Source organism: Artemia sp. Qi Xiang Cuo, chromosome 9, assembly GCF_049724085.1.
Source record: "Artemia sp. Qi Xiang Cuo chromosome 9, ASM4972408v1, whole genome shotgun sequence".
Lineage (NCBI taxonomy): Eukaryota > Metazoa > Arthropoda > Branchiopoda > Anostraca > Artemiidae > Artemia > Artemia sp. Qi Xiang Cuo.
In genome coordinates this window covers 31,281,055-31,307,433 of record NC_142802.1, presented here as the reverse complement: position 1 = coordinate 31,307,433, position 26,379 = coordinate 31,281,055, and the positions used below count along the sequence as shown (strand labels likewise).

Here is a 26,379-nt window from a genome sequence, read left to right as displayed (position 1 = left end):
AAATACATCATTCAATATAGCATATTAAATCTATTGTGCTTTGTCGAGTAGCCAAACACACATTCAAAGATATGTTCGGAACTCCAGCACTATAAGCTCCCCTCTCCTTGCGTGTTTCGCTTTTCTACATTGTATGCGCATGGCTTTTGCCAATCATATATTATGAGTTTGTCACTTATATCTGCCTCTGGTGTTACCCATCCAATTCAAATGTGTTAAGGCGGTTCAATTAAGGTTAATGCTATAAGTAGCACTTGAGGAATTTTTTATGTATCTTACGATTCTATCAACATAATAGAAAACATTTAATGATTATTACAATGATTTACAACAAAATTTCTTTCGAATACAACATAAAAATTAGTTTTTCACTGGATTTCCAGAATTGTTCTGGAGCCAATCGTGGATGGTCTGATAGTGTTTTTCCAGCCATTGTACATTGGCAGTAACTTGTTCTATGGCCTGATCCAAAGTCCTTACTGTTCCCAACTGTGGTGCCTTCTCTTCTTTCAAACGAATTAGCTAAAATTAGGGGAAAACGTGTGTTGAAGTTGATTGTACATGGTTGGACTCAACAAGAAAGTTGAAGGGCTTGTTTCGTAAAAAAATATTCACTTCGCTAATAAAGTTTAGAAAGTTATACTTTGCATTTAATATGTCTGAATGGTATGCTTTTGTTTCTCTTCTTCTTCTTGTTGGATTGTCGCTGCAACTGAGATTGAATTCTGGGTCCCGTACAATCAGCCAGATGTCAATCTCACTGCGCCACTACAGAACGACTTTGGTTCTTCTTTCTAATCTTTATTTAATTCCTGCTTTGTCATGGGTTCGTCCCCCCCCCCGTCTCAATTATCCCTCGCTTGAAGGAAAAACAAAATAAAATGGCAATTCAAAAGTACCCGTGTAAACAGTTACTATGGCAAATAATTTGAAATTTAATGTGGAACACTTATTTTCCCGAGGGAAATGTTTTACTTCAAATTTGTCATCTAAATGCGTTTAATAATAAACTCGTCTGTTATCAAATGAAAAGTAGATAAATGCAAATGAAGTATTTTTCAAAGGAACTTGACAAATATTAATTCTTTAGAAATTGTGTGTAATTTAAAGGTTGTGTGTAATGCTACTGCACATATACAGGGCCCAATAACCTTATGTGAATCTTGTGACTGCCAATGAAAAATAAAGCAAAAGTCAAATTCAACTGTCAAGAAATAAAGAACTATCTTGTACTCATATTTCAAGCCTTTTTCTATCTTCACGTTGAACATGAGCGTGAGCATTTGCTATAATAAAGCAATTTAATCTTTATTGATGAGTCTCTTCAGTCAATTATCCAAATCAACTCTTTTAGATCAAGCAGTTCAAACTGAGATATTGAACCTATAAGCGCATCTGTTGTCTGGATATCAGGAATGATACGCTGTTTTTATTTCCTGTAAAAACATACTATAAAAAGCAAGACAAAAAAATGTTGCGCATCCAGTGGATGCTTCAAATCTTGTTTTGCCCTTCTTTTACTTGAAATACGCTGAAACGTTTTGGAAAAAAGCCCTGAAAAATGAGCTTAATACCCATCTCCTTTATTAGATAATAATAAAAGAAGTGAATTTGGGGGAGGAATCAGTTTTTAGGTAAAATGTTGTCTGCCTCTGGTGCTAACCATCCACTTAAAACCCTAAGCTAACCAAAGCTAAGGGATTTACAAAATCATGGTGACAGACAAATGAGTCTCGAAAAAAAATATGTTACCCATTAGTCCACGAAAGATTACCAAGCAAGACCAGGTCACATTGCTTTATTTTCTTTTAATCATCTATTATATCGTTTTAAAATTAAAAGAAATTCTTGTTTAAGAATAAATACATAAAATTAATAGAAAAAAAATTTTTGAGTTGAATCTACGAAATAATGATTTCTTACCTCATCGAGCTCACTTTGTTTATTATAATACCTAGACACTGCTTGAATCCATTCAGTTGCTGTAAGGTAGCCACCAGTGCTAAAATATAGGACTAAATCAGTAATTGTTTAAAAACAGACAATTACTATGTGAAATTAGTTTCTTCTTTTTCACCAAAAAACTGTAAAAATTGTAACTAAAAAAAGTGTTGTGTCAGCTACCCTTAATCATAAAAAATCCTTAGAGGGAAGCCAGAATGTGGTTTCCTTAGAGGGAAACCACACCATGCCCCAAAAGACCAGTAAACCATAATAAAAAATAACAATTAAAAAAACAAAAAAAAATAATCTCCATTCCAAGTCGTTTTCCCTCAGTACGACTAATCTGCGCAACTTTTAATTTAACCTCTATGTGGATCTAAACAAAAAAAAAAAAAGGAAAGAAAAAAAAAAAATAATAATAATAATACACCTTATATAAACTAAACATAAAAAAAAACACTTTCAATTTAAATGTTTTTATTCATATTACTTGGGCACATGAACTATTACTGCAACCCACGACATTACGACATTTGAACATCGACAGGGAATATAACAGGCACTTCCCTTCGGGCAATAGAAAATTTTTTATGAAAATCGTCAATCTCCGGTATGGCATCATTGAATGTGTATTTGGTAATCGAGCCGTCTGTTCTTTTCACTAGCAGATTCGGCTGAAACCCCTTCGATATCCAGGCATCACATCCATGATCTTTTCGTAATTTGTCACGTTTCACTAGAAGCAGCTTTCGCACTTTACGGATTTCAGTTGGGACATCATCGCTGTTGAACAGGTTGCTGTTGTTTCCAGGGAATGTCTTATCCTTAAGCTTGCTAGCGTTCTTCAATATGGCAAACTTATCGTCTTTTTTTATTCAGTGTCACCTTCAAAAATTTACGGTTGCTATCATAATGAGTAACTGTGAAATTTACTTCGGGCATTTCCAGCCCGTGACGAACTACCTCTGTGAATAGAACTTGAGCGTGGTTATTATCCTTACAAGCTGCGTTCCATATGATGACATTATTTTCTAGCTTTGCAGCTTCCATTCTCACAATCCGAAACATATAATCTTCATTTTTCGTTCTTAATTCCATTATTTCATCCGTGCAAGTTTTTATTTGTATTTTGAAGCTAGAGGTTTCATTCTCAATCTTTCCAATTTTCGATTCAGTATTGTTTATCTTATTCGTTTGTAGCGATTGTTCTTTTTCCAAGTTATCCACCCTTGCGGTAAGAGTTCCTAATTGATTGTTGATATTGTCCAACTTATTTCCATTTTCTTTCACAACATCAAGAATTTGCTTAAAATCCGCAGCTAGTATCGATATTTCCGGTTTCGAGCTAGAACTGAGTCCTGGGGTGTCAAATGAACTGTCCATGCCTTCTTGCTTAGCATTTTTCCTTTTACGTCCCATCTAATTACAAATATATCAATAATCCTTGATATAATATTGTCACATAAATTCACGCCAAACAGAGGTCTTAACTACATCTTATTCTGACGAGAGCATTGAATGATGAATAATAATCTTTATTATTGCCAAACTGGAATACCTCACTTGGTTATCTTATGAAATTAACTCAATTTAACAAAGTCAAAAGTTCAATTAATGCATTGGTCAGAAACTCCAGTCAATTCAATTTATCCAGTGACGTCACACATTCCACTAGGTTACAGATACTGAATAAATGTTTAAATAATTTATGAGACGTAAAAGCGTTCTCACTATTTCGTAACTACTGAAAGAATCCAGTGTCTAATTAAATCAGAATAAAATCCTTTACCGACAACTAGTTCAAAACTGGGATTAATCCTTTTTAAAAGAATAGAAAGATCTTAACTGTTCAAAGACTGAATCAATACTGAATACTTTAAGCTATCGGATCCCCTTGACGAATACAATTGTAAAAAATTTAGTTTCTTAGACTTTATTATTTTGATTTCCAAGGCGTTTCTATTCGCTAAAAATGACAGTAACAGCTTTGGCTGGATCCCTTCCTACCGATTTTAAAGCCAAGGAAATAGCTCTGACGAGATATCTAAAGATAGTAAGGCCTGATTGTTGGCCACCCTTGAAAAATGTAAATGGCTGAAATTATATGTGGCTCATATTAAATGGCTGATAGGAAATTACGTACTCGGTAATTCGTTTTGTGCTCCCAATCTCTCACTAGATAAATAAATATAGGAAGGCCTGATTATTGGCCACCCTTAAAAAATGTAAATGGCTGATATTAAATGTGGCTCATAATAATTGGCTGATAGTAAATTATGTACTCGGTAATTCGTTTTGTGCTCTCAATCTCTCACGAGATATCTAAAGATAGGAAGGCCTGATTATTGGCCACCCTTGAAAAATGTAAATGGCTTATATTATATGTGGCTCATATTAAATGGCTGATAGTAAATTATGTACTCGGTAATTCGTTTTGTGCTCCCAATCTCTCACGAGATATATAAAGATAGAAAGGCCTGATTATTGGCCACCCTTGAAAAATGTAAATGGCTGATATTATATGGGGCTCGTATTAAATGGCTGATAGTAAATTATGTACTAGGTAATTCGTTTTGTGCTCCCAATCTCTCACGAGATATCTATAGATAGTAAGGACTGATTATTGGCCACCCTTGAAAAATGTAAATGGCTGATATTATATGGGGTTCATATTAAATGGCTGATATTATATGTGGCTCATATTAAATGGCTGATAGTAAATTATGTACTCGGTAATTCGTTTTGTGCTCCCAATCTCTCACGAGATATCTAAAGATAGTAAGGCCTGATTATTGGCCACCCTTGAAAAATGTAAATGGCTGATATTATATGTGGTTCGTATTAAATGGCTGATAGTAAATTATGTACTCGGTAATTCGTTTTGTGCTCCCAATCTCTCACGAGATATATAAAGATAGGACGGCCTGATTATTGGCCACCCTTGAAAAATGTAAATGGCTGATATTATATGTGGCTCATATTAAATGGCTGATAGTAAATTATGTACTCGGTTTGTGCTCCCAATCTCTCACGAGATATCTAAAAATAGAAAGGAATGATTATTGGCCACCTTGAAAAATGTAAATGGCTGATATTATATGTGGCTCATATTAAATGGCTTATAGTAAATTATGTACTCGGTAATTCGTTTTGTGCTCCGAATCTCTCACGAGATATCTAAAGATAGAAAGGCCTGATTGTTGGCCACCCTTGAAAAATGTAAATGGCTGATATTAAATGTGTATCTTAATAATTGGATTATAGTAAATTATGTACTCGGTGATTCATTTTGTGCTCTCCATCTCTCACGAGATATATAAAGATAGGACGGACTGATTATTGGCCACCCTTAAAAAATGTAAATGGCTGATATTATATGTGGATCATATTAAATGGCTGATAGTAAATTATGTACTAGGTAATTCGTTTTGTGCTCCCAATCTCTCACGAGATATCTAAAGATAGAAAGGCCTGATTATTGGCCACCCTTGAAAAATGTAAATGGCTGATATTATATGTGGCTCATATTAAATGGCTGATAGTAAATTATGTACTCGGTAATTCTTTTTGTTCTCCGAATCTCTCACGAGATATCTAAAGATAGGAAGGACTGATTATTGGCCACCCTTGAAAAATGTAAATGGCTGATATTATATGTGGCTCATTTTAAATGGCTGATAGTAAATTATGTACTCGGTAATTCTTTTTATGCTCCCAATCTCTCACGAGATATATAAAGATAAGAGGGCCTGATTATTGGCCACCCTTGAAAAATGTAAATGGCTGATATTATATGTGACTCATATTAAATGGTTGATAGTAAATTATGTACTCGGTAATTCGTTTTGTTCTCCCTGTCTCTCACGAGATATCTAAAGATAGGAAGGCCTGATTATTGGCCACCCTTGAAAAATGTAAATGGCTGATATTATATGTGGTTCATATTAAATGGATGATAGTAAATTAGGTACTAGGTAATTCTATTTGTGCTCCCAATCTCTCACGAGATATATAAAGATAGGAAGGCCTGATTATTGGCCACCCTTGAAAAACGTAAATGGCTGATATTATATGTGGCTCATATTAAATGGTTGATAGTAAATTATGTACTCGGTAATTCGTTTTGTGCTCCCAATCTCTCACGAGATATCTAAAGATAGGAAGGCCTGATTATTGGCCACCCTTGAAAAATGTAAATGGCTGATATTATATGTGGTTCATATTAAATGGCTGATAGTAAATTATGTACTCGGTAATTCGTTTTGTGCCTCCCAATCTCTCACGAGATATATAAAGATAGGAAGGCCTGATTATTGCCCACCCTTTAAAAATGTAAATGGCTGATATTATATGTTACTCATATTAAATGTTTGATAGTAAATTATGTACTTGTAATTCGTTTTGTGCTCCCAATCTCTCACGAGATATATAAAGATAGGAAGGCCTGATTATTGGCCATCCTTGAAAAATGTGAATGGCTGATTTTATATGTGGTTCATATTAAATGGCTGATAGTAAATTATGTACTCGGTAATTCGTTTTGTGCTCCCAATCTCTCACGAGATATATAAAGATAGGAAGGCCTGATTATTGGCCACCCTTGAAAAATGTAAATCGCTGATATTATATGTGACTCATATTAAATGGTTGATAGTAAATTATGTACTCGGTAATTCGTTTTGTGCTCCCAATCTCTCACGAGATATCTAAAGATAGGAAGGTCTGATTATTGGCCACCCTTGAAAAATGTAAATGGCTGATATTATATGTGGCTCGTATTAAATGGCTGATAGTAAATTATGTACTCGGTAATTAGTTTTGTGCTCCCAATCTCTCACGAGATATCTAAAGATAGAAAGGCCTGATTATTGGCCACCCTTGAAAAATGTAAATGGCTGATATTATATGTGGTTCATATTAAATGGCTGATAGTAAATTAGGTACTAGGTAATTCGTTTTGTGCTCCCAATCTCTCACGAGATATATAAAGATAGAAAGGCCTGATTATTCGCCCCCTTGAAAAATGTAAATGGCTGATAGTATATGTGGCTCATAATAAATGGCTGATAGTAAATTATGTACTCGGTAATTCGTTTTTGCTCCCAATCTCTCACGAGATATATAAAGATAGGAAGGCCTGATTATTGGCCACCCTTGAAAAATGTAAATGGCTGATATTATATGTGGTTCATATTAAATGGCTGATAGTAAATTATGTACTCGGTAATTCGTTTTGTGCTCCCAATCTCTCACGAGATATATAAAGATAGAAAGGCCTGATTATTGGCCACCCTTGAAAAATGTAAATGGCTGATATTATATGGGGCTCATATTAAATGGCTGATAGTAAATTATGTACTCGGTAATTCGTTTTGTGCTCTCAATCTCTCACGAGATATCTATAGATAGGAAGGACTGATTATTGGCCACCCTTGAAAAATGTAAATGGCTGATATTATATGTGGTTCATATTAAATGGCTGATAGTAAATTATGTACTCGGTAATTAGTTTTGTGCTCCCAATCTCTCACGAGATATATAAAGATAGGAAGGCCTGATTATTGGCCACCCTTGAAAACTGTAAATGGCTGATATTATATGTGACTCATATTAAATGGTTGATAGTAAATTATGTACTCGGTAATTATTTTTGTGCTCCCCATCTCTCACGATATATCTAAAGATAGGAAGGCCTGATTATTGGCCACCCTTGAAAACTGTAAATGTCTGATATTATATGTGACTCATATTAAATGGTTGATAGTAAATTATGTACTAGGTAATTCATTTTGTGCTCCCAATCTCTCACGATATATATAAAGATAGGAAGGCCTGATTATTGGCCACCCTTGAAAAATGTAAATGGCTGATATTATATGTGGTTCATATTAAATGGCTGATAGTAAATTAGGTACTCGGTGATTCGTTTTGTGCTCCCAATCTCTCACGAGATATATAAAGATAGGAAGGCCTGATTATTGGCCACCCTTTAAAAAACCTAGCCTAACCTAACCTAACCTAATTCGTTTTTTGCTCCCAATCTCTCACGAGATATATAAAGATAGGAAGGGCTGATTATTGGCCACCCTCGAAAAATGTAAATGGCTGATATTATATTTGTCTCATATTAAATGGTTGATAGTTAATTATGTACTCGGTAATTCATTTTGTGCTCCCAATCTCTCACGAGATATCTAAAGATAGGAAGGCCTGATTATTGGCCACCCTCGAAAAATGTAAATGGCTGATATTATATGTGACTCATATTAAATGATTGATAGTAAATTATGTACTCGGTAATTCATTTTGTGCTCCCAATCTCTCACGATATATCTAAAGATAGGAAGGCCTGATTATTGGCCACCCTTGAAAAATGTAAATGGCTGATATTATCTGTGGCTCATATTAAATGGCTGATAGTAAATTATGTACTAGGTAATTCGTTTTGTGCTCCCAATCTCTCACGAGATATATAAAGATAGGAAGGCCTGATTATTGGCCACCCTTGAAAAACGTAAATGGCTGATATTATATGTGGCTCATATTAAATGGTTGATAGTAAATTATGTACTCGGTGATTCGTTTTGTGCTCCCAATCTCTCACGAGATATATAAAGATAGGAAGGCCTGATTATTGGCCACCCTTGAAAACTGTAAATGGCTGATATTATATGTGACTCATATTAAATGGTTGATAATAAATTATGTACTTGTAATTCGTTTTGTGCTCACAATCTCTCACGAGATATCTAAAGATAGGAAGGCCTGATTATTGGCCACCCTTGAAAAATGTAAATGGCTGATATTATATGTGGTTCATATTAAATGGTTGATAGTAAATTAGGTACTAGGTGATTCGTTTTGTGCTCTCAATCTCTCACGAGATATATAAAGATAGGAAGGCCTGATTATTGGCCACCCTTGAAAAATGTAAATGGCTGATAGTATATGTGGCTCATAATAAATGGCTGATAGTAAATTATGTACTCGGTAATTTGTTTTTGCTCCCAATCTCTCACGAGATATATAAAGATAGGAAGGCCTGATTATTGGCCACCCTTGAAAAATGTAAATGGCTGATATTATATGTGACTCATATTAAATGGTTGATAGTAAATTATGTACTCGGTAATTCGTTTTGTGCCCCCAATCTCTCACGAGATATATAAAGATAGGAAGGTCTGATTATTGGCCACCCTTGAAAAATGTAAATGGCTGATATCATATGTGATTCATATTAAATGGCTGATAGTAAATTATGTACTCGGTAATTCGTTTTATACTCCCAATCTCTCACGAGATATATAAAGATAGGAAGGCCTGATTATTGGCCACCCTTGAAAAATGTAAATGGCTGATATTATATGTGACTCATATTAAATGGTTGATAGTACATTATGTACTCGGTAATTCGTTTTGTGCCCCCAATCTCTCACGAGATATATAAAGATAGGAAGGTCTGATTATTGGCCACCCTTGAAAAATGTAAATGGCTGATATCATATGTGATTCATATTAAATGGCTGATAGTAAATTATGTACTCGGTAATTCGTTTTATACTCCCAATCTCTCACGAGATATATAAAGATAGGAAGGCCTGATTATTGGCCACCCTTGAAAAATGTAAATGGCTGATATCATATGTGATTTATATTAAATGGTTGATAGTAAATTATGTACTTGGTAATTCGTTTTGTGCTCCCAATCTCTCACGAGATATATAAAGATAGGAAGGCCTGATTATTGGCCACTCTTGAAACAAGTAAATGGCTGATATTATATGTGGTTCATATTAAATGGCTGATAGTAAATTATGTACTCGGTAATTCGTTTTGTACTCCCAATCTCTCACGAGATGTATAAAGATAGGAAGGCCTGATTATTGGCCACCCTTGAAAAATGTAAATGGCTGATATTATATGTGACTCATATTAAATGGTTGATAGTAAATTATGTACTTGGTAATTCGTTTTGTGCTCCCAATAATATAATTAAGATTTGGAAAACTTTACGCAACAACCTATATATGAAGTTTGAAGTAGTATGAGTTGTTTTCCCAAATTGCTAAGCCCTTCAGTTTTTTACTGATCACGCTGACCGTGTTCAAATTGTAAATACTTCTCCTAATTATAAACTAACACAAATTGTCATTGGTAACTGGGAATTGAACCCAATTATTCTAGAATTAATAAAAGTAATGGTTCCACTTGTGATTGTGATGATGAAGAGACTCTGTATCATTATCTTTTTGAGCGTAAACTTTATGAAAATAAAATAACAGAAATGCAGTTTAAATTAGTTTTCTGACCATGGTATTTTAAATATCATTGCTATTTGGTTAATTAAAGAGGCTTGGCATGCAGTTTCTAGCATAATTGAATAAACAAAAAGGCTGGAGGTTGATTTTTTTTTCTCCTTATTGTACTTCCTAATAGTAAATTTTTCCTTTTCAGTGTTTTCTTTATTCCTTTCTGCTATTTCGTATTTTCTTCAGCTTCTGATATTTTTGTGCACTATTCTGTAGATTAGGTAGTGAAATGCTCTGTACGGGTTTAGTCACAGAATAAAAACATCCATTCATCCCCTTAACGAGTGAAATAAAAAAAAGAAGGTAAGTTTAGGATTTAGCTTAGTGAGCTTAGACAGTAAGTTGTTTATTTAATTCCAACTTTGGCTTTTCGCACATAACATGTTCCCATACTGTTTGACTCAGACAAAGAAAGTGCCATTAAAGACAGAAATGTGATGTTTCAATTCTGCTTCTAGACACAAAGAAACAGAAGGTTTACATGTGAGAAATGTTGTGTCTAGAAAACTTTTCGTTCTTTTTACTCGCTTAAAATTTCACACAGAAGAACCATGTTTTAAAAATGTAGGGCTATTATGCTTCACTTTCTGATGTGCCTTCCAGCAAAAATGTAATTGGCTAGCGGAAATAAGTAAAGTCTTACGGGTTTTAGCCTGAGTACAATTTTCTTCACGGTGCTACAGGAAAGTAATTTTTGTTTTGTTGGGTAGCAGGTTATATACTGTAACTTACTAAGACGCTATTTGTTCCCAGTTATCTTGGATAAAACCGAGTGCCAGGGTTTTACCAATTTGATTTGTTGCCATTCCACGATAAACAAACACTGCATCCTGCTTTCTTATTGGACTGCCATCGCTTATAGACCATTCAAGAAGCCTAAAAATAAAAACTTACTTAGTTACTAACTTAGGTCCCGATCATCCTCGAAGAATGTTTTGGGGTGACAGCATCTGCTGATTCACGCGCACTATGAGACGTATGTCTTCAAATACCATAGGTGTAATCAGGAAGTCTGATTCTTCGCAGCTTATGTCCTAAGATGGCTCTTTAATTTTTTTTGATTTGACGTTAGGCTTTTTTATTTCGCTTTGTAATTTTTTAAGTTCAATTTTTCATTTTTCGTCAGTTTGTTCTGTACTTTTCTAGTTTTCGCTGCCTCAACTTTTTCCTTGTTTGTTTGTCCTACGTTTTGTGTTTTACGTCAGAGAGAGATAAAATAACAATTTTGCTAGATGTTAGGAATTTGGAAAATTATATATTAAGATCCAGTAATTGATTCAACAACTGGCTAAGGAACAATTTTTCTATGGTATTGGTTCCTCCTTTTGCGAAGAAAAATGTTAGTCCTTTCCTCCTAATTGAGATCCTACCCATCCCTTGAAACATTCGGTTATGACGTTCATCATTGGTTTGATTGCTCTTCACAATTGAAAATATGGTAAAACTAAATTATTAGACGTCACTGCATTTTAAAAAGAAAGTAATCTCACGTTAGCCTTAGTTATTTAGTGAGGAAAAGAACATATTTCTCTGCCTAAAAAGGGGAATATAAAAATATTACTAGTGAGATTCAAAGAAAGAAGGAAAAATAATATAAGATGTAGGCTACAGCATAGTAGAAAAAAGTCTTCTTTCAAATTTCAAAACAAGTGCAGAATTCATTCAGGTTTCACATTACTATCCGTTTTAATTTTCCTTCAAAAGAAAAATTTTTACAATTAAATTCTGCTAAGATCATTTAGATACCAAGTACTGTAGGTGGAATTATTGAGATAGTAGTCCTTCTTGTTTTTAGTCCTGAAAAAAGTAAATAATTTGATTTTGCTTAGACATGATAAAAAGAACGGAATATGCCGTCTGGAATTTGAAATTAATGCATGAATTCAGATAAGAATGCCAAATATTACCCAAAACATATACAAAATAGTTAAAATATATTTTGGGACTTTCCTCTTTCATTTTATGCGTCTGACGGGGTATCTTTAATGTTCTTTAAAAATCATTCCATAATTTATGTCTAAGTGTTTCTAAAATAAATATTTATAATCTTATTTTAATTTACAGCGTCTAGAGTGTATGCAGAATTTGTTAAGAGTTGTCGTTAAATATTGTAAAATTTTTAAATATAAAATTTTTGAGATAGCCATTCAGTTAAAAAAATTTCAAAATTCAGATAACAAAAACTCAGGTGTCGACACCACCATATATGTCCTGGGGCATATACGGTTCTTATGAAAGGGATGCTCGTATAAACTTCAGAGAGGGTTCATTTGATTAGAAACTTGAAGTTTGAGTACACTTTTTAATAGTCAAAAGTTATCCGAGGGCAAATAGCCCCCCCCCCACGCCTTCTTTTCCAAACCCATCCGATGAAAATTTTGAGATAGACATTTTGTTAAAAATAATTCAAAGGTTGGATAAGAAAAGCTTCGGTGTGAACACAACCCCCCCGGGCCCTGGGGAAGGCATTCTAAGTTATGCCCTAAAGGTATGTATGGTTCTTATGAAAGTGATGCTCGTATAAACTTCATAGAGGGCTCATTTGATTTGAAATTGAAAGTTCTAGTTCACTTTTTAAGAGTCAAGAGATTTAAGGGCAACTAGGCCCCCCACGCCCTTTTTTCACCAAACCCATCCGCTAGATATTTTGAGATGGCCAGTTTTTTGAACATTGTTCAAAAATTAGATAACAAAACTCCGGTGTCAACACAACTCCCAGGGCCCGGGGGGTAGGCGTTGTAAGTGTTGTCTTGGGGGTGTATGTGGTTCTTATGACAGGAATGCTCGTATAGACTTCAGATAGGGCTCATTTTATTTGACATTGAAAGTTCTAGTTCGCTTTTCAGCAGTAAAAAGATATCCAAGGGCAACTAGCCCCCCCCCACACACTCTTTTTCCCCAAGCCCATCCGATAAAATTTTTAAAATAGCCATTTTATTAAAAATAGTTCAAAGGTCAATTAAGAAAAACTCCTGTGTCGACGCAACCCTCCAGGGCCTGGAGGCAGGCGTTGTAAGTATTGCTCTTGGGGCATATAAAGTTCTTATGGAAGGGATGCTCATATAAACTTCGGAGAGGGCTCATTTGATTGGAAATTGAACGTTCTTGTTCACTTTTTAAGAGTCAAAAAAGATCAGTTGGCAATTAGCCCCCCCCCCTCCACGTCGTAAATGTATCAGATAAAAATTCTGAGATAGACATTTTGTTAAAAATAGTTCAAAGTTCAGATAACAAAAATTCCGGTGTTGACACAGACCCCCAGGGCCCGGGGTTAGGCGTTGTAAGTTATTCCCTGGGGGTATATATGGTTGTTATGGAAGGAATGCTCGTATAAACTTCAGAGAGGGCTCATTTGATTGGAAATTGAAAGTTTTGATTCACTTTTTAAGAGTCAAAAGGGATCGGAGGGCAGCTAGCCTCCCCCAACACTCCATTTATTTTTTTCCTAAAAGCATTTCATATAGAATGGGTCGTCGTCTAAACTTGAGAGGAGGCTCATTCGATTGGAAATCGAGAGCTCTTGTGCCCTCTTTAAGAGTCAAAAGTGATCGGATGGAGACTAGCCCCCCCCCCCCCTAAAGCCCTTCTTCCTTAAATACATCTGATAAAAAGTTTGAGGTAGCCATTTTATTAAAAACAGTTCAAAGATCATATAACAAAATCTCCTTTACGTATGGCCATTTCGTTTAAAACAGTTCAAAGGTCAGATAAGAAAAATTCCTATGTCGACGCAGCTCTCCAGGGCCTGGAGCAGGCGTTTTATGTATTGCTCTGTTGGTATATGTGGTTCTTATGAAAGGTAAGGTATGCTCGTATAAACTTCGGATAGGGTTCATTTGATTGGAAATTGAAAGTTCGGAGAGGGCTCACATGATTGGAAATTGAAAGTTTTCGTTCACTTTTTAAGAGTCAAAAGAGATCAGAGGGCAACTAGTCCCCCCTCTCCACGCCCTATTTTCCTCAAACGCCTCCGATAAGAACTTTGAGAGAGCTATTGTTTTCAAAATGGTTCAAATATCATACAACGAAAACTCCGGGGTCGACACAATCCTTCAGGGCCCGGGGTAGGCGTTGAAAGTTATGCCTGGGGAGAATATACAGCTGTTGTGGAGGGGATGCTCGTATAAACTTCAGAGAGGGCTCATTTGATTGGAAATTGGAAGTTCTAGTTCAGTTTTTAAGAGTCAAGAGAGATCAGAGGGCAACTATCCCCCCACCCCCTTTTCCCCCAAATGCATCCGATAAAAATTTGAGATAGCTATTTTGTTAAAAATAGTTCAAAGGTCAGATAAAAAACTCTCCGGTGTCGACACAACCACAAAGGGCCCGGGGGCATGCGCTGTACGCTATGCCCTGAGGGCATATATGGTTCTTACGGAAGAGATGCTCGTATAAACTTCAGAGAGGGCTGATTTGAATTGAAAGTTTTAATTCAATTTTTAAGAGTCAAAGGAGATCCGAGGGCCTCTAGCCCCCTCCACGACATTTCCCCCCAAATTAATCCGATACAAATTTTGAGATAGCCATTTTTTAAAATAGTTCAAAGTTCAGATAACAAAAACTCCCGTGTAGACACAACCCCCTTGGCCCGGGTGGCAGGTATTGTAAGCTATGTCCTGAGGCCGTATTTGGTTCTTATGAAAGGGATGCTTGTATGAATTAAATAAAAAAAAACAAGTTTTTTAAACTGAAAGTAAGGAGCGACATTAAAACTTAAAACGAACAGAAATTATTCCGTATATGAAAGGGGCTGTCCCCTCCTCAACGCCTCGTTCTTTACGCTAAAGTTTTTTATTGTTTTAAAAAATAAAGCTGTGAGACAGAGTCAAACTAAGACTGTTCGTTTTAAGTTTTAATGTCGCTCCTTACTTTCAGTTTAAAAAACTTGTTTTTTTTTATTTAATTTCTGATCGTTTTTCAGTTAATGCAGCTTTTATTTGCATAAAAATTTTACTTTTCTTTTGCTAAATGGATGTCTTTACAAATTAACTTACGTAACTAACTTCTATATTCCTATATTTTTCTTCTGGCAAAAAATACAAAGTTGCAGATTTTTGCATATATGAGCTTGAAACCTATGTAATAGGGTTTTCTGATACGCTGAATCTGACGGTGTGATTTTCATTAAAATTCTTTAACTTGTAGGGGATATTTCCCCCTCTTTAAAAAGTCGAGTAAATTTTCTCAGGTTCATAGCCTTTGATGAGTAATACTAAACTTAATAAAATTTATATATTTAGAATCAGTATTACAAACACATTCTTTTAATACATTTATTGACATCAAAATTCCGTTTTTAAAAGTTTCGATTACTATTGAGCCGTATCGCTTGTTTTTTTATTGTTTTTTTTTTTGTTAAGTATATGTTATTACGTATATGAGGGGGTTTTCCCCTTAGTCAATACCACGCTCTTTAAGTTAAAATTTAAAAAAAAAAGTTTTGATTCACAAACCCCTGAATCACAAAGGCCGTTTAATTAGAATAGATAGCTCTTTTGAAAGCACTAAAAAAAACTGTAGCGTAAAGAGCGAGGTATTGACTTGGGGGAGAACCCCCTCACTTACGTTATAATTTCTGTTCGTTTTAAGTTCTAATATTCCTTCTTACATTTCAGTTGAAAAAACTTGATCTTTTTTATTTAATTTCTGATCGTTTTTTAAATAATGCTTGGAAATCCGGCGCCCCCTTCATAGAAATTTCCCTTACCCCAAAGAAACATCCTCCATGGAAATATTTTTCAGAGTAACCCCCTCCTATAGGCCCCCCACTCCAGAAAAAATCCTTCCTGAAAATGGTTGTATACTTCCCAATAACCAATAAATAATGCTGGCAAGTCCGGCGCCCCCTTCATGGCAATTTCCCTTCCCCCATGAAAACTTCCTTCATGAATAGATCCTCCAACATAACCCCCGACCCACCCATACCTCCCCCTACCCCAAAAAAAAAACTCCTGAAAACTTCTGTATACTTACCAATAACCAATACTATATGTTAACATTGGGTAAAGTTCATAACTTTTATCCCTCCCTCTGGGACCTTCGGGGAATTAAGTCATCCTAAAAGACATAGTTATCATATTTTCGACCATGCTAAACAAAATGGCTATCTCAAAATTTCGATTAGGTGACTTTGGGAAAAAATGAGCGTGGGAGGGGGCCTAGTTGCCCTCCATTTTTTTGGTCACTTAAAAAGGGCACTAGAACTTTTAATTTCCGTCACAATGAGCCCTCCCACGATATTCTAGGACCACTGGGTCGATACGATCATCCCTGGGAAAAAAACAACAAAAAAACTAAAAAACAAATACAGACACATCCGTGATCTTTCTTCTGGCAAAAAATAGAAAATTCCACATTTTTGCAGATAGGAGCTTGAAATCTCTACTGTGTGGTTCTCTGATACGCTGGATCTGATGGTGTGATTTTCATTAAGGTCTTATAACTTTTAGAGGGTCTTTCCCTCTTTTTTTTAAAATCAGCCAAATTTTCTCAGGCGCGTAACTTTTGATGGGTAGCACTAAACTTGATGAAAATTATATATTTGAAATCAGCATTGAAATCTGATTCTTTTGATATATCTATTGGTATCAAAAACCGTTTTCTAGAGTTTCGGTTACCATTGAGCCGGGTCGCTCCTTTATGAACTTCAGAGAGGGTTTATTTGAATGGAAATTAAAAGTTGTAGTTCATGTTCTCAGAGTAAACAAAGGTCAGAGGGAAACTAGCCCCTCCGGCCCTCCACGTCTTTGGGTTTATCGGATGGATAAACCCATCCGATAAAAATTTGAGGTGACCATTTTGTTAAAAATAGTTCAAACATCAGATATTAAAACTCCAAGGTCTATACAACCCCCCAGGGCTCAGGGACAGAAGTTGTAAGTTATTCTCTGGGGGTATATATGGTTCTTATAGAAGGGATGCTCGTATAAACTTCAGAGAGGGCTCATTTGATTGAAACTTGAACGTTTTAGTTCATTTTTTAAGAGTCAAAAGAGACCGAAGGGCAATTAGCCGCCCACGCCCTTTTTTCCCCAAACCCATCCGATAAAATTTTGGGATAGCCATTTTGTTTAAAATAGTTCAAACATCAGATAATAAAAACTCCGAGGTTGACACAACCCATTTTTTCACTTTGATAGTGTTACTTTGATACCGGTTTTGAGTAGAGATGGGGGTGCTACTCGTGTCAGTACACCCTATATGGGCATAGAACCACGTGGTTTATGGTTTTTGTCAGTGAGAATGAAAAAACAGGAATTTTGTCACATTTATGTCTGTTTTCATGGATGGTTATGTGTGTTGGTCGATTTATTTGATGTTTTTCATGGATGTTTAATGGTTTTTGTCAGTGAGAATTTGAAAAAACAGGAATTTTGTCACATTTATGGATGTTTTTATGGTTTTTGTCAGTGAGAATTTGAAAAAACAGGAACTTTGTCACATTTATGTCTGTTTTCTTGGATGTTTTAATGGATTTTGTCAGTGAGAATTTGAAAAACAGGAATTTTGTCACTTTCATGGATTATTGAGTCATTAACCAAATCGTTTCCGGGCAAAGTTAATGACACTTCCTTCCTGTTGTTGTTCGAGGCAAAGTTAATGACACTTCCTTCCTGTTGTTGTTCGAGGCAAAGTTAATGACACTTCCTTCCTGTTGTTGTTCGAGGCAAATGTTATGAGTTTCCGGGAAACAGTTAGATCGCGTGTATCCAATATTTGTTGTTGTTGTTCGAGCCAAATGTTATGAGTTTTCGGGAAACAGTTAGATCGCGTGTTTCCAGTATTTGTTGTTGTTGCTCGATGCAAATGTTATGAGTTTACGGGAAACAGTTAGATCGCGTGTTTCCGGTATTTGTTGTTGTTGTTCGAGGCAAATGTTATGAGTTTCTGGGAAACAGTTAGATCGCGTGTTTCCAGTATTTGTTGTTGTTGTTCGATGCAAATGTTATGAGTTTCCGTTAAACAGTTAGATCGCGCGTTTCCAGTATTTGTTGTTGTTTCCGAGGCAATTGTCAAGGTCAATGTTGTTTTTGTTTTGGGCAAGCTCCCAGCAAATGTCAAGAGGAACCACGTGGTTACTGGGGTCAATGGTCTCTTTCTCCAGGTGTGTTTTTGGCACGCTCTCAGCGAATGTTATGATCCGAGTATTTGTTGTTGTTGTTGTTTCTGGCACGCTCTCAGCGAATGTTATGATCCAGAAATAGGAAATAGATTGTTTCCGGGCAAAGTTAATTAATGTCTGACAGATGACGTCAAGTTAATTAATGTCTATGGATTTCAACCAGAATTATTTCCGAGGCAAAGTTTAGATCACACATGACAGATGATGTCATGATTGATTGAATTGTCTCCGGCTCGAAGTTTATTAATGTCTGGATTTCTTCCAGAAGAACTGTCTCTGAGCGAATGTTTAGATCTTAGCGCGGGAATCAGGTTTCCAAATAATTTGAAATGCGCCAGCGCAGAGATGCCAAACAAGAGGAACTCGCTGAAATTACGTTTAGGGATAATTTTGGCGAAACCGTTCACTTAGAGTTCTAACATAGTTTATTTCCAGTTAAGAATTTAGAGTTTTTAGCTTAGTGTTTTTGTTGGAGCTCTAGTTTAGTTTAGTTTTAGTTAAGAGTTTAGATTTTTAGCTTAGAGTCTTATATGAGAGTTTTATCTTGAATTATAGTTTAGTTTAGTTTTAGTTAAGAGTTTGATGTTTTACCTTTGAGTTTCAGTTAGAGTTCTAGTTTAGTTTAGTTTTAGTTAAGAATTTAGAGTTTTTAGCTTAGAGTCTTAGCTTAGAGTTTTTGTTAGAGTTCTAGTTTAGTTTAATTTTATTTAAGAGTTTAGAGTTTTAGCTTAGTCTTAGTTCTCCACGTTTAAGTTAGGTTAGATTAGGTTTGCTTATCCTGAGCGCTCATGATAAGCTAACCTAATGTAACCTAACTTAAACGTGGAGAAACCAGACTTCTAACCTGGCCTAACCTAACCTATGGTTTTGGTATTTCTATGCAATATTGTGTAATTTTGTGGTTATGCTAGTTTGGACTAAACTTCAACTCTAACTAAATCTCTAAGCTAAGATTCTAAGCTAAGGCTATAATTCTTAACTAAAACTAAACTAAACAATAACTCTAACAAAAACTGTGAGCTAAGACTCTAAGATAAAATTCTAAACTCTTAACTAAAACTAAACTAAAGAAAACTTCAACCCTAACTAAAACTCTAATCTGAGAATTTAGGGTAAAACTCAAAACTCTTAACTAAAACTAAACTTAACAAGAACTCTAAATAAAAAAATAATGCAAGGATTTAAGGTAAAACTCTAAACTCTTAACTAAAACTAAACTAAGCTAGAACTCTAACTAAAACACTAAGTTAAGACTCCAAGCTAAAACTCTAAACCCTTAACTGTAACTAAACTAAACTTCAACTCTAAGTAAAACTCTAAGCTAAGAGGCTAAGGTGAAACTCTAAACTCTTAACTAAACTAAACTAGAACTTCAAAAACTCTAAGCTATGACTCTAAGATAAAAACTCTAAATTCTTAACTATGACTAAACTAAACTTCAACTTCAACAAAAACTCTAACCTATGACTCTATGATAAAACTCTAAACTCTTAACTAAACTAAACTAGAACTATAACAAAAACTCTAAACTACGACTCTAAGCTAAAAACTCTAAATTCTTAACTATAACTAAACTAAACTTCAACTCTAACTATAACTCCAAGCTAACACTCTAAGCTAAAACTCTAAACTCTTAACTAAAACTAAACTAAACTAAAACTCTAACAAAAACTCTAAGCTAAGAATCTAAGCTAAAACTATAAACTCTTAACTAAAACTAAATTAAACTATATATTAAACAAAAACTCTAAGCTATGAATCTAAGCTAAAAACTCTAAACTCTTGACTAAAACTAAACTAAAATAGAAATCTAACAAAACATTTAAGCTAAGACTCTAAGCTTAAATTATAAACTCTCACCTAAAACTAAACTAAACTATAACTCTAATTAAAACTCTAATATATGACTCTACTGTAAAACACCAAACTCTTAACTATTACTAAACTAAACTTCAACTCTAACAAAAACTCTAAGCTAAGACTCTAAGTTAAAACTCTAAACTATTAACTAAAACTAAAATAAACTAAAACTTCAACAAAAACTCTAATCTAAGACACTAATTTAAAAACTAAACTTTTAACTAAAACTAAAATAAACTAGAACTCTAAAAAAACTCTAAGCTGAGACTCTAAGCTGAAATTCTAAATTCTTAACCAAAACTAAACTAAACTAGAACTCTAACTAAAAAATCTAAGCTAAGACTCTAAGGTAAAACTCCAAACTCTTAACTAAAACTAAACTAGAACTCTAACTGAAACTCAGAGGTACAAAATCAAACTTTTAACTAAAATTAAACTAAACTAGTACCCTAACAAAAAAACTCTAAGCTAAGACTCTAAGGTAAAACACTAAACTCCTAACTAAAACTAAACTATAACTATAACTTAAACTCTAAGGTAAAACAACAAACTCTTAACTAAAACTAAACTAGAACTCTAATTAAAACTTAAGGGTAAAAAAATAAAACTCTTAACTAAAATTAAAGTAAACTAGAACTCTAACAAAAAAAACTCAAAGCTAAAACTCTAAACTCTTAAATAAAATTAAACTAAACTATAAATCTAACAAAAACTCTAAACTATTAAATAAAATTAAACTAAACTAGAACTTCAACAAAAACTCTAAGCTAAGACTCTAAGCTAAAAACTCTAAACTCTTAACTAAAACTAAACTAAACTAGAACTCTAACTGAAACTCAAATTTAAAAATCTAAACTATTAACTAAAACTAAAATAAACTAGAACTCTAACAAAAACTCTGAGCTAACACTCTAAGCTAAAATTCTAAACTCTTAACTAGAACTAAACAAAAATTGAACTCTAACTAAAACTCTAAGCTAAGACTCCAAGGTAAAACTCTAAACTCTTAACTATAAGTAAACTAAACTAGAACTCTAACTGAAACTCAAAGGTAAAATATCAAATTCTTAACTAAAATTAAACTAAACTAGAACTCTAACAAAACTCTAAGCTAGGACTCTAAGGTAAAACTTTAAACTCTTAACTAAAACTAAACTAAACTAGAACTCTAGCAAAAACTCTAAGCTAAGACTCAGATAAAACTCGAAAATCTTAACTAAAACTTAACCAAACTATAACTTAAAGTAAAACTCTAAGCCATGACTCTAAGCTAAAGCTATAAATTCTTAAAATTAACTAAACTAAACTAAAAATATAAATAAAAATAACATATATCACTATAATTTAATACTATAAAATATTAAATAAAACTAATCAAACATATAAATATAACATTAACTCTAAGCTAATAGTTTAAGCTAAGAATCTAAACTCTTAGCTAACTAAACTAAACTAGAACTCTAATTAAAACTCTAAGTCTAAGCTAAAACTCTAAACTAAAACTAAAATAAACTTGAACAAAAACTCTAAACTAAGACTCTAAGCTAAAAACATTAAAGTCTTAGCTAAAACTAAACTAAACTAGAACTCTAGCAAAAACTCTAAGCTGAGACCCTAAGCTAGAACTCTAAACTCTTAAGTAAAACTAAACTAGACTAAAACTCTAAGATAATTCTCTAGGTTAAAACACCAAACTCTTAACTATAACTAAAATAAAATAGAACTATAACAAAAACTCTAAGCTAAGACTCCAAGCTAAAACTCTAAACTCTTAACTAAAACTAAACTAAACTAGAACTCTAACAAAAAATCTAAGCTAAGACTCTAAGCTAAAACTCTAAACTCTTAACTAAAACTAAACTAAAATATAACTCTAATTAAAACTCTAAGTCTAAGCTAAAACTATAAACTAAACTAGAACTTCAAAAAAAAACTTTAAACTAAGACTCTAAGCTTAAAACACTAAACTCTTAACTAAAACTAAACTAAACTAGAACTCTAACAAAAACTCTGAGATAAGACTTCAGGCTAAAACTCTAAACTCTTAACTAAAACTAAACTAAACTAGAACTCTAACAAAAACTCTCTGCTAAGACTCTAAGCTAAAACTCTAAAATCTTAACTAAAACTAAACTAAAACTTTAAGCTAAGTCTCTATGGTAAAACACCAAACTCTTAACTATAACTAAACTAGAACTCTAACAAAAAACTCTAAGCTAAGACTCTAAGCTAAAATTCTAAACTCTTAACTATTACTAAACTAAAACTCTAACTAAAACTCTAAGCTATGACTCTAAGGTAATATTCCAAACTCATAACTATATGTAAACTAAACAAGAACTCTAACAAAAACTCTAAGCTAAGACTCTATGCTTAAACTCTAAACTCTTAACTATTACTAAACTAAACTTCAACTCTAACAAAAACTCTAAGCTAAGTCCCTAGGGTAAAACTCCAAAGTCTTAGCTATATCTAAACTAAACTAGAACTCTAGCAAAAACGCTAAGCTAAGACTCTAAGCTAAAAACTCTAAGCTCTTAACTAAAACTAAAATAAACTTGAACTCTAGCAAAAAATCTAAGCTAAGACTCTAAGCTAAAACTCTAAACTATTACGTAAAACTAAACTAAAATAGAAATTCAAAAAAAAATCTATGCTATGACTCTCAGCTAAAAACTCTAAACTATTAACTAAAACTAAATTAAACTAGAACTCTAACAAAAAACTCTAAGCTAAGACTCTAAGCTAAAATTCCAAACTCATAACAAAAACTAAACTAGACTAGAACTTCAACAAAAACTCTAAGTTAAAACACAAAACTCTTAACTAAAACTAAACTAAACTAGAACTCTAACAAAAACTCTAAACTAAGACTCTAAGCTAAAAAACTCTAAACTCTTAACTAAAACTAAACTAAACTGTAATTATAAGCTAGGTCTCTAAGGTGAAACTTAAAACTCTTAACTATATGTAAAATAAACTAGAACTCTAAAAAAAACTCTAAGCTAACACTCCAAGCTAAAACTATAAACTCTTAACTATTACTAAACTAAACTTCAACTCTAAAAAAAACTCTAAGCTAAGACTCTAAGTTAAAACTCTAAACTATTAACTAAAACTAAACTAGAACTTCAACAAAAACTCTAAGCTATGACTCTCAGATAAAAACTCTAAGCTATTAACTAAAACTAAAATAAACTAGAACTCTAACATAAAACTCTAAGCTAAGACTATAAGCTAAAATTCTAAACTCTTCACTAAAACTAAACTAGAACTCTAACAAAAACTCTGATATAAGAATCTAGGATAAAACTCTAAGCTCTTAACTAAAACTAAACTAAACTAGAACTCTAACAAAAACTCTCTACTAAGACTCTAAGCTAAAACTCTAAAATCTTAACAAAAACTAAACAAAACTAAACTCTAAGCTAGGTCTCTAAGATAAAACTCTAAACTCTTAACTACATGTAAACTAAACTAGAACTCTAACAAAAACTCTAAGCTAAGACTCTATGCTAAAACTCTAAACTCTTAACTATTAATAAATTAAACTTCAACTCTAACAAGAGATCTTACAAAGACTACCATCTATGAGTCTACGTTCAAACACATAAATATTAAATATTGCTAAAACACACATAGACTCTAACAAAAAACTCTAAGCAAAGACTCTAAGCTAAAATTCTAAACTACAAAATAAAACTAAAATAAATTAAAACTTCAATAAAAACTATAAGCTAAGACTATAATGTAAAAACTAAACTCTTAACTAAAACTAAAATAAACTAGAACTCTAAAAAAAAACTCTAAGCTGAGACTCTAAGCTGAAATTCTAAATTCTTAACCAAAACTAAACTAAACTATAACTCTAAATAAAAAATCTAATCTAAGATTATAATGTAAAAAACCAAACTCTTAACTAAAAATAAAATAGAACTCTTAGTTAAAATAAGATTTAAAAAATCAAAAGCTTAAATAGAATTAAAAGAAAATATTATAATAACAAAAAAACTAGACTATAGGACAATATTTTGAAACCACAAAATATTAACGAAAAATAGAATATAACTATGTAACTATAATGTAAAACAACCAAACTATTAAAAAAATCAAAACTAGAACTATAATTTAAAACAAATTGTAAAAAAATAAAAACACTAAATAAGAATAAACTAAACTAGAAGTCTAACAAAAAACTATAATCTAAGACAATAACCTAATAAATAAAAACAAAATAAAATATACAACTAAGCTAAAACTATGAACTCTTAACTAAAATTAAACTATAATTGAAATAAAAAAAAAACTATAATATAATATTATAAGCTAAAAACTATCAAATATTATCTAGAACTAAACTAAACTAAAAATATAATTGAAAATCAATTTTAAAGATCTAAACTATTAACTAAAACTAAAATAAACTAGAACTCTAACAAAAACTCTGAGCTAAGAATCTTTTATAGATTACAAACATACTAGAATAACATAAAATCCAAGAGACAACTAGCAACAACTATAAGATAAAACAACGATTTAGTGCTCAATTCTAAAAAATATAAGATTACTAAACTAGAAAACTACGTGAAACTATAAAAACCACTCACACCAACTTTAAAATAACTCAAGCATACACTACATCTAACAAAAACTCTAAGCTATGGATCTAAGTTTAAACAACAAACTATTAGATAAAATTAAACTAAACTAGAAATTTAGAAAAAACTCTAAGCTAAGACTGATCTAAAACTAGAAGCTATTAACAAAAACTTAGCTAAACGATAAAATAAAGTAAAACTCAAGGCTATGACTATAAGCTAAAACTAAAAATTCTTAAAATTAACTAAACTAAACTTAATATATAACTAAAAATCCAATATATTACTATAATTTAATACTATAAAATATTAAATAAAAATAAAAAAAGATAGAACTATAACTAAAAATCTAAGCTAATAATATATGCTAAAAATCTACAATCATATATAACCAAACTAAACTAGAAATCTAACTAAAACTCTAATAATAATATAAGAATATAAACTAAAACTAAACTAAACTTAAACAAAAACTCTAAACTAAGACTCTAAGCTAAAAACATTAAAGTATTAACTAAAACTAAACTAAACTAGAACTCTAACAAAAACTCTAATCTGAGACCCTAAGCTAGAACTCTAAACTCTTAAGTAAAACTAAAATATCCTAAATCTCTAATCTAGTTCTATAGGTTAAAACACAAAATTCTTAACTATAACTAAACAAAAATATAACTTTAGCAAAAACTCTAAGATAAGACTCCAAGGTAAAACTCTAAACTCTTAACTAAAAATAATCTAAACTAGAAATCTAATAAAAAATATAATCAAATACTCTAATCTAAAACTCTAAAATCTTAACTAAAAATAAACTAAAATATAAACCTAATGAACACTCTAAGTATAAGATAAAACTCTAAACTAAGCTATAACTTCAACAAAAACACAAAATAAGACTTTAAGCTAAAAACACTAAACTCTTAACTAAAACTAAACTAAACTAGAACTATAACAAAAACTCTGAGATAAGACTTCAGGATAAAACTATAAACTCTTAAATAAAACTAAACTATACTAGAACTCTAACAAAAACACTCGGATATGACTATAAGCTAAAACTATAAAATCTGAACTAAAACTAAAATAAAAATCTAAGCTAAGAATCTATGGTGAAACACAAAACTTTTGACTATAACGAAAATAGAACTCTAACAAAAACTCTAAGCTAAGACTCTAAGCTAAAATTCTAAACTCTTAACTATTAACAAACTAAACGAAAATTATAAGATATTTCTATAGGTTAATACTCCAAAATCATAACTATATGTAAGATTAACTATAACTATAACAAAAACTCTAAGCTAAGTCTATATTACTAAACTAGAAACTCTAAACTATTACTAAGATAAAATTCAACTCTAACAAAAAATCTAAGCTAAGTCCCTATGGTAAAACTCCATAGTCTTAGCTATATCTAAACTAAACTATAACTCTAACAAAAACTCTAAGATAAGACTCTAAGCTAAAGACTCTAAGCTCTTAACTATAACTAAACTAAACTTGAACTCTAACAAAAACTCTAATCTAAGACTATAATCTGAAACTCTAA

General features: G+C 32.6%; 1 protein-coding gene across 2 annotated transcripts in view; it reads right to left on the bottom strand.

Moving 5' to 3' along the window:
• Nucleotides 1–292: 292 nt before the first annotated feature.
• Nucleotides 293–26,379, bottom strand: part of LOC148948564 (aminopeptidase N-like) — a 142,352-nt gene continuing 116,265 nt past the window's right edge. For both annotated transcript variants that reach the window (XM_089094464.1, XM_089094463.1), the window contains exons 16-18: nucleotides 10,986–11,129; nucleotides 1,924–2,002; nucleotides 293–522 (exon numbers count right to left, since the gene is read on the bottom strand). In XM_089094464.1, coding sequence (XP_088950590.1) covers nucleotides 361–522; nucleotides 1,924–2,002; nucleotides 10,986–11,129 — 385 coding nt within the window. In that variant the 3' untranslated portion in view covers nucleotides 293–360. The remainder of the gene's footprint in view (nucleotides 523–1,923; nucleotides 2,003–10,985; nucleotides 11,130–26,379) is intronic.